General features: G+C 37.8%; 1 protein-coding gene across 1 annotated transcript; it reads right to left on the minus strand.

Moving 5' to 3' along the window:
- Positions 1 to 291: 291 nt before the first annotated feature.
- Positions 292 to 1867, minus strand: LOC122050597 (putative aldehyde oxidase-like protein). The gene is made up of 4 exons (XM_042611491.1): positions 949 to 1867; positions 634 to 726; positions 446 to 544; positions 292 to 354 (listed from the first exon to the last, which is right to left on the minus strand). Exons 1-4 carry the CDS (start codon positions 1861 to 1863, stop codon positions 292 to 294), a joined length of 1170 nt encoding a protein of 389 aa, XP_042467425.1. The 5' UTR covers positions 1864 to 1867.
- Between the last annotated feature and the right edge of the window lie 8247 nt (positions 1868 to 10114).

The following is a 10114-nucleotide window of genomic DNA, read 5'->3' on the forward strand; positions in this document are numbered from 1 at the left end:
AACACACAAGTTTTACAAAACCTCATCATTGACTAACCGCTGTTGTTGGTGTCCATCGCATGGAATTGCTTCTTTAAGTCCAGCAATCTCTTCTTCTGAAAGGCTTTCAGCTATCACTCTTAGAGCCATCTTCTTCAACTTGTCATCAGCACACCTGGGGTTGTAGGCAATCAAGAAATTTTGTATGAAAACTTTCATACATGTAAATCTCGTACTAAATAATATGTCAATGTTATATATACATGTAATTCATACCGTAAGTGTGTTTATATCGTAACTGACAAGTTTTCTTTATATATTGAACAAAATCAATAGGACAAAAAATCCAATTCCTTGAACAAAAGACCCTTCAACCTGCAGAAACACTCAGATATAAGTATATGAACATACGGCTGATTGTGATTTAGGATTATAAAATCAATAGGACAGATGAAAAAAAAAAAACCTGTCCTAGATCCACGGCAGGACTCAAGCTCTGTCCGCAGTCATATGTAAGGTCTGCTCTCAATATCGTAGTAGCTCCAGTGAGAACATCAATTTCTACCTAGAATGCACACAATTTTCAAAATCAAGAAAACAGACTAGCAATGTGATTACAAGCCAATCATATGAATGATCTACAAAGGAGGTTACCTCGCTTATAGCAGCCCCATAATTTAGATATGATGAAGTATCGTCAGCAACCCAAAATGTACTCGCTGATAAGTTCACATATTGCAAATTTGCCTGTATATTGTAAGGTAACTAGTTCATAATGGATGAAAGGAAGTAACTGCTTTGATTTCCAAAATATAAAAAAGCCCAGGAAATCCCTAAAAGTGAATGCATATAAGCTATCCTGTCCTTCACTTGCATAAGCTAGCTAACACATACAGACTACAGAAATAAGCTTAGCTTCTTGCCAATAAATAAACAGTAGTACATTTGATTAATGACGTAATTACACACCTGGGTAATAAGGGTGTCCCATGAAATTGATCCCATTTGCTCTTCCAAACTTTGCTTAAGAGGCTTTAATCTGCTGACTAGAATAGAGCATGCTAGACGAACTGCTTCGCAGCTTGCTTCAGATTTGGTGCTTCCAGCAGTTAAACCTCCCTGAACCAAACTCAGAGTATCTGCTTGAATGATTCTAACCCTATCCAAAAGATATTTTTTCTCTTCATCCCATAGCTGTTCAAGACCGAATGCAGCCATTTGCTTCACCTTTGTCCACAGTCCCTGGCCTATTTCAATTCCTCCGACTTCAACAACAATTGAACCATCATTTAGAATGGATACTTTCCTTGGTGTTGGCATTGGTTCCACTTCATATACAATTGGTACCCAAGAAATCCCTCGTTTTTTCCATTTGTTGCAACTATTGAAATGCAATACCATTTCAAGACGATTGAAGTAGCTTGCAGATGTAAACAACTCATCAACTATAGCAGGTAAAGTATATTCCGGAGCTTCTCCACTGCTACTTCCATAAAAAAACTTCAGGCTTTCATATGTATGCAAATTTCTTTTTCTCACAACATCGACATCCAAGGACAGGAAAGATGCTACACGCTCAATAATAGCTTCAGCAATGTAAGATCCCTGTACCTGCCCTGGTGCTCGCATCGATGATTTACTTGTAAGATTCGTCTTGCATAGTTTAATATCAAAAGCGAGAGCACCCCAGTTGTATTTTTTTAGACAAGTTATAATGGCATGTGAAATAAGTGGACTATAATCCTCTGATATGCCTGCATTTACCAACAAATTCAAGTACAAGGCCGTAATCTTTCCATCGGATTTAAAACCCACAGAATAGGTTATTTTCATTGGATGCCTTCCTCCTACCATTACCATATCCGTGCTACGATCAAGGTACATCTTTATTGGATGACGCAACTTAAAGGCTGTGAGAGCACATGCTGTTGCAATCTGTGAGCATCAGGGAAAAACCATAGTCTAACGGTTTATTAGCTAAATCATAAACATTCCAAAGCCAGAGAGGGAGAGATAGAGAATGACATCACACATTATTATTTTGTCTAAAATGTAGCAAAATGATATGATTGAACGATTTTGAGATTTTGAGACATTTTGACTGGATGTACAATGGGCTAAAAATATAAATTACATCTATCAACAAGAAAAATCACAAGTAACTGCAATAAGGGATGACTTCTTTAAAAATTTTAACATGATTTACCAAACCAATATAAACTAATTCTTTTATTGAGCATAACTTCATTACATACTGCCAAGTTTGATATTTTTTATTTCATGTAAGAATTCCATAACTCAACTTTGTTTCAATAATAGAGAAAGTTAACTAAGGAACTGGTTAAGAAATCCAAACATTGGTAGCAAAAATAAATATTAAGAACATCATGAAACAAGTTCCTACCATTAATATTTTTCTAAGGGATCCCCTATAATGATGCTAGTTTATGTGCTATGCAAAGAGTTCTGTAATCTGTATTCTACACTTATTATGCACTTCATACCGTAAGTGTGTTTATATATTGATGTTTGACCTGTCTTTATTGGATTTTGCGGCCCCGGTCTTCTTGTAGCCAGGCACAATGTAATACTTGATGTTGACTCTACCTTTGCAGTTGTTTCGGCTTGAGGAGTGGCAAAGAATGGTGGAGTAGAGGATGGATTTCAGGTATTCATCCGTGCCATCGAGGAAATGACTCTAGTAGGTGACTAGCATGTTGACCAGGGCATGCTTTGAGAAGATGACTTGTTTCAGAAGCTTTTTAGATCAAAGATACGAAGTGCATTGTTATAAAACTAGATGCACGAACACTTGCTTATACGGTTCTTGAAATAAAATACATTCGTAACCGTCACTAGCCGAAGCTCAATAAGGAAAATTCACGGTAAATGTGCATAGTATACCTCAGATACTGCAGATGATAGGGAAGGCCAGAAGACAGTTTGACGCAAATATTGAGATTGCCCAAGCCAATCCATGGTACTAATCCTGACAGCTCCTCCAAATCGCACTGACTTGATTGTGTCCACCCATCCTTGTTCATCAGCTTGGAACCTTTGAAATGAAAGCTGCATTGGGTACATGGAAAAAACAACAAAAAGGGAGGATAAATGATAGCCACCAACCTAATTGTTCACAAATATCTGTATAAGTTATTAAGGGTGTTCATAGAAGTTGATCCTTTAGCCGTGTCTGTTAGATGGTCAAATCTAGGCGCCAACTCAAAAATGTTGGCGTCCAAGTGTTAGTGTTCAACTACTTCTGATTTTCTTCATCTTTGAATTGTTAAATACATAGGGTATTTATAGGGAATACTCAAGATGTATCTAAATAAATACATGAACCAATATTAAATGACATACATTCATCATCCAAAGAGTCATTCATGAATCCTCCAATATTCATGCTCCAGATGACCATACATGAGATTATAAGTCCAATTAATTTGATTGCAAGGTTGTAAACAGTCCTTGAGGGCTATTGATAGTGATTCCAGACGTCTTGGAAAATAATGGAACAAACCTATGAAACAGCTATCAAGGGATTCACTTTAACTTTCCTAAACCAAAGAAGAAACAGATGGATTACAAAAGAAAACAATTTGCACCATCAAACTGAAACTTATAATAAGCCTTAATAAATTAATGAAAAAAGAATTGTTTAGAAGTTCACTGAGAAACATATGAAAATACAACAAATGCAACTGCAAAAAAAAAAATAAAAAACTAGTATCCAATTAACTTTTTTTTATACTTTCAGATCAAAAGGTCAAATTTATATACTTTGGTTCATGTTCAAGCAAGAGGATAACAATCTCATCGACAGTTAGTATTTCCTTTTAATATAGAACACTAAAAAGAAGGAATATCAATGATGAAACAAACCTGAAAATGCGAGCTACTGAGGCAGCGAGCAATCTGCTTGAACAAGGTAATCATGCAGCGTTGGAACTTTGTCGTGAGCATCAAAGACCAAATATTACCAAATATTAAGATCACTGACAAACCAAATAATACCTTATTTTTAACAGCTATCTAGAGGATCTGGCTTTTTGACTTGAAGCTGGTTCAAAGAAGACAAATCAAATATACAAATACTAAGATGAAAGCATAATGAAGTAGTTAACTTTTTCTACTTTACCTGATTATAAGATCTACAACTTCTTGCTCAGTATTTTGCTGCACGAGTAATTATTAGAAAAACAAACCCAATAGTGGAACAAAAGCTAGATAAAGAAACTAGATAATTTACACGGACAGAACTTTACAGAATAACATATAATACAGTGCTTTGTACTTGCATATTAATCCAGAAAACATCCTTTCACCTAAGTGACAATTTTTCCAAAACATCATCATTCACAAAACATCATCATTCACTAAAAATTTTCACAAGTTTTTAAACTTCAGTGACAACTTTTCTTTGGGGTCAATTGCTCAAGGTCGATCTGGTAACTATGCACTGCATCAAAAAAATTGGCATTAACTATGATTCCATTACCAAAAAAAACCACCATTCCATGAACTTAAATCTAAATAGAATTATGGCAACTATCATTCCATACCTATTCATAAATATGATCTTGTATGCACTCCGCCAACTCGGACCGAACCTCATCAATTTGTTCACGAGAGTACCCTATTTTTGTGAACTGTGAGCATACACAATTTATGTTAATGGAAAAAATAATCAACACTGATCACTTTGCAATTTTAAATAGTTTATGTCAAATAATTTGAGATAAGCTAAATAATGTTACTATTGATTGCAGCGAATCTCTCTCAATAGTCTCAACTTCTTCAATAATTTCTCTCATAAATCGCATCACAAAAAAACCACATTGTTTCGCAGGAGAGGAGATTGAGGAGCCTATATATAGTAATTAGAGTCAAATTGTTAATGAAAATTATACACATTACAATATATGTTAAACAAAAGTACACATACCTTAACTACTTCCCACTTAACATTTTTCCTACCTTTCCTTCCCTTGGTTGAATTAAACAATTTTAAGGCCCTTCATACGTTAAGAATATTTGTTAAATAAGATTTTTATTATAATAAATATTTACTAAAAGAAATCTGAACTCACATTTCCATTACGTATTTTGAATCATCATCGCGAATGCGGCAACTTAGGGAATCCAACAGGTAAATAGCATCCTTGTAAGGTTCAATAACACTAAGATTCCAATGGAAATTAACTAGGCAAATACATAGGATTATACCGATTACGATCCAATGTATGAAGGGCCAAAATTGCATTGATTCCAATGCAGCAACCAAAATTGCATTGATATAGATTAATTAACCTTAATTGCAATTTTAATTTGCTACAAAAATTTGATTCAACAATCATCAGATCTTCACCTGGCTAGGCTACCAATATCTAATCCCATCGGATTTCATCCTAAAAAAATAGAACCATTACTTATCAACCGATATCGATTAAATCGGCTCATCTAATCTGCATCTACCTTAAAAGATATTCTAATTAATGAAAATATTTATGTATTAATTGCTAGTGATATCAGAACACCTGAGATTCTCAAGGACTTGATGAACAGGCCAGAGGTATAAATAATCATAGAATTATATCGTGGATTAAAAATGCCTTTTCTCTAATATCATACAGCTAACCAACTTCAATACATACTACCAAAGAAGCATAGGACTTTCATTCAATTATGTATAATCAAACAAATTTCCTTTAAAATTTTATAAGTTAAAAATGGATGTTATGCATTTGCAATAGCAATCAGAGAAATCCGTGTTAAAATTTCACTCTCAATATTAATTGATAAAAAAAATGCTGCATTTAACATCACTAAGTATATTTAACCGCATATTAACTATGGAAACAAAATCCATAATTATTTTACCGGTATCAAGTAGTCCATTAGCTCTTATGGTACTAGAGTGTAGACCCTTGATACAAATATTTAGAAAAATCTCCACTAATTCAATTCTGGATGGTCCTATATGATGTACTTTTATAAGTAAACTAAGTTTCAAATAAAGAACAAACATCATAGGAACATAAATCACTAAACTAACAAGCATTACATGGAATTAAACTAAAGAAAATGTATCAACTAAAATCTATATAATGGAAGAGACATTTAATCAAACACTTGATGGGCATGAGTCAATGAAATCATAATGTGTACAAATTGAAACATAGGATGTGTACACTTGATGGGCTGAACGAGAATATTAAGATCCAAAGAAGCCGATTACGATGAGATCTTCATAATTAAACTTAAAAATTGATTTGCAGCTTGAATCATCAAGGCCACGATGCTTAATGTTCTTTGGAAATGGTGGTAGAAAGTAGTGTTCAGCAGCCCCTGCTTTCGAGATAAGATACAGACAATTCTCAGAAAGTAACAAAAACACTCACCGTTCAGCTTGTATCTGGCATCTAAGCTAAAGTTTTCAGTGGACCTTTTGCAAGTGAGTAAGAGTAATAAAATTAACTCGGACGAACTTTTGATCTGCTTTAATGCATCACCCGGGCTCTCCTTCCAGGGGGAAAAAAATGGCTTGAACTAATTCCCCCTCTTGCTCCAGCTACATATATATAACTGCAAAACCAGTGAAGTGTCATGCACAGGTTTCAAAATCAAGTCTAGGACTGTGCCTTCATTCATGTGATGCTGCTTCACCTTTTTACCAGGTAAACATAAAAATGCTCTGCTAAAAAAGATCAACACATGCTCTGATAAGCAAGCACTTCGCATACTGTTAGCAAACCTGAAGAATATCACGGACAGAAAAGTTAATGCATATAACTTTCTGAATACAGACCAACAACGTTACAATCTGCGATCTTACTGAAAGCTCAATGACACTCTAGTTTTATATATATATATATATATATATATATCCCATGCAGAGGTGGGTACTGAATTAGAAATTAAAGCATCAGTCAATGGAGAAACAGATCATAGGAATCAGGGGAGGGGGAAAATTGATGCAGTATGAATCCGGCAAAATGGCTAGTTCGGAAAATAATCAAAAATAAACAAAATCTTATTCTAGAGGGATGGAAGAAATTTTACCTTTCTTTCTTCCGTTCCTCCTACTCTCGAATCTGCTCTGCGAGGAAGGAACTAAGATCGAAGGGTTCAGAGGAGTTGAGGAGCCGTGAGAAGATTAGGAAGGGTAAGCTGACTTTGATTGAGGAGATGGGGAAATGCGAGATTAGGGATCTCGACTTGGAGGAGTTGGGCCGGCGTGAGGAGTTTTGCGTGAGGAGTTTGGGTCGAGATTAGGGTTCAGAGGAGATCACGCGGCAAGGAGAGGAGAAGGCGCTTGTGGAGAGGAGAAGGCGCTCGTGGAGAGGAGTGGAGAGGAGAAGGCACTCGTGGAGAGGAGAAGGAGAGGAGAAGGCACTCGTGGAGAGGAGAAGGAGAGGAGAAGGCACTCGTGGAGAGGAGTGGAGAGGAGAACTCGTGGAGAGGAGTGGTGAGGAGAAGGCGCGCGCGCGTTGAGGGTTTAGAGTTTAGCAAAGCGAGGGCTGCGAATTTATTTTAAGTGAGTTTAGGGGAAACATACACAACACTTTAAAAAACGTTTTTTAAAAAAATGTTGTCTTTGACCATAAACAACAACACTAAAGACAACACTTCATTAAAAACCGTTGTCTTTAGTAAAAAGTAAATACCATAGACAACGCTTTTCACTAAAAGCGTTGTAAAACAAAGAACGACAACGTTTTTATTAAAAAGCGTTGTCTATTGGGTGTTGTTGAATGCAAAAATTCTTGTAGTGTGTATGCTCGGATAGACTCTTTAGACGCTTGCTTGATTGAAAACAAACTCCAAGGAGTCTTATGATACCTTTTGTTGCTGGAGAAATGGTGTAGAAAGACTTTCTTGAAATCTTTAAATTTCCGAATAGATTTTTCTGGTAATCTTTTGAACCAGCGCTGTGCAGCTCCTCCGAGGGTAGTGAGAAACATCCAACACTTCACTCCATCAGAGAATTGTTGTAATAATACTATGTTCTCGAATTTCAATAGATGATCTTCTGGATCTGTCGTTCCAGTATATTCTCCGATCTACAGATTTTGATACCACTTAGGAAGCGGATCATCCAGTACACTTTGAGAGAATGGGGAGATGACCTTCTCTGGTGAGCTGTCACTAGTTATCATTTTGAGCTTACGCTTTTCTCTATCTGGTGCTTCGCCAAAGGACTCTTGGAACACGGGCCTCTTGCCCCCTTGATCCATGGGAGTGCGAAGAAAGGCTCGTGGGCGTCTTGCTGGAGAAACAGCAGCTGGAGGAAAATACGCATGTTCTTCTTCTTCCAGCTCTTTTCCTTTCCGATGCTCGGTGGTCGATATTGTCGGATGATGAGCCGTTGGTAGAGTAGCTCCAGTGTGGGCTTGCAGTTGTTGTTGCTGCTATTGTAAGGCTTTCTGAACATGAGAATCGATGAGGAAATCCAAATCCTCACGATTGATAGTGAGTAGGTTTGATTTTCCGGCTTCTTCCATCCTGTAGTCTCAGATTCAGGTGAAGTTTCCCACAGACGGTGCCAAATTTGATCCTGTCTGAGAAGCTGGACACGACGGAGATCCGGAAGAAAGAAACCCACCGTGCAGGTGAAGAATGACGTACGCCGAATACCGATCAGAGAAACCCAAAGCGGATCGAGAAGAAGTAGAGTCACCCGAGGTTTCTTCGTATGGAGACCTGATGATGAAGAAGAAAACCAAATCTGAAGAGAAGAAACCCAGATCCAAAGCTTCCAGGACTTCCTGTGCACAAGAGACCAACCAATACTATCGTTAGTGACCTAAGACCGGGGTGGGAATCCCTGGCTAGGCCCTCTGACGCTCAAGTCAGTGATCTCTCTTGGTGTGGAAGAAAGAGGAAGAAGATGAACAGTAGTTAAAAATTAGGGTTATGGATGTGCGCGATGATGTGAACTTGTGAACTTACCTTGCCAATGGAGAGAATTTCCCCTTTTATACCACTTCATATAACCTCCGTAGTCATGAAGTGGACCCCGGTTTGTTAGAGTTTGTTATGAGATGACGTCATCTGTGTACTTATGATGAATTACTTTTTAAGGAATCTTTTTTGTACCCCAGATGTACCTTCTTTGTCATTTAGCACCTGCAAAATAATATAAAAACACATTTCCCGCCAAAATATATTTTCTGTAATATATTTACATATTATAAATATCCCTATCATTTCACCCTTTCTGCTGTAATTAATTCCATGTACCAATATTCCTTATATCTATCGAAGTCAATATATTCTATTAAGTGTTTTTCTCAGTCGCGGGTCAATCGATCGGTCTTGGTCTTCTTTCTGGGAGGTATATTTCGATCGATATAGACTTATCTCTTATGTACCGGTCGATATTAACCTAGCTCAGCATAGGAAGTATGTCTCATCCGACATTACCTTAACTCCTTCCCAGCGGTATGTCCCGGCGGATATTAGCCTAGCTTTGCTTAGGAGGTATGTCTCGGCCGATATTAGCCTAATTCCGCCCCAGCGATATGTCCCGGCCGATATTAGCCTAGCTCTGCTTAGGAAGTATGTCTCGGCCGATATTAACCTAGCTCTGCTTAGGAGGTATGTCTCGGCCGATATTAATCTAACTCTGCCTAGGAAGTATGTCTCACCCAATATTAGCCTAGCTCCGTCCAGCGATATGTCCGGGCCGATATTAACCTAGCTCTGCTTAGGAGGTATGTCTCGGCCGATATTAGCCTAATTCCGCCCCAGCGATATGTCCCGGCGGATATTAGCCTAGCTTTGCTTAGGAGGTATGTCTCGGCCGATATTAGCCTAATTCCGCCCCAGCGATATGTCCCGGCCGATATTAGCCTAGTTCTGCTTAGGAAGTATGTCTCGGCCGATATTAACCTAGCTCTGCTTAGGAGGTATGTCTCGGCCGATATTAACCTAGCTCTGCTTAGGAGGTATGTCTCGACCGATATTAATCTAACTCTGCCTAGGAAGTATGTCTCACCCAATATTAGCCTAGCTCCGCCCCAGCGATATGTCCCGGCCGATATTAACCTAGCTCTGCTTAGGAGGTATGTCTCGGCCGATATTAGCCTAATTCCACCCCAGCGATATGTCCCGGCGGATATTAGTCTAG

This window comes from Zingiber officinale, chromosome 3A, assembly GCF_018446385.1.
Source record: "Zingiber officinale cultivar Zhangliang chromosome 3A, Zo_v1.1, whole genome shotgun sequence".
Taxonomy (NCBI): domain Eukaryota; kingdom Viridiplantae; phylum Streptophyta; class Magnoliopsida; order Zingiberales; family Zingiberaceae; genus Zingiber; species Zingiber officinale.

What these genes read in the sequence shown, in the direction of transcription:
- LOC122050597 (XM_042611491.1), bottom strand. Translation starts at nt 1,863, where the DNA reads ATGTACCTTGATCGTAGCACGGATATGGTAATGGTAGGAGGAAGGCAT. An exon ending in GGGACACCCTTATTACCCAG is followed by an intron (nt 727 to 948) that starts GTGTGTAATTAC and finishes TACAATATACAG; the next exon opens with GCAAATTTGCAATATGTGAA. An exon ending in CTGCCGTGGATCTAGGACAG is followed by an intron (nt 355 to 445) that starts GTTTTTTTTTTT and finishes GTGTTTCTGCAG; the next exon opens with GTTGAAGGGTCTTTTGTTCA.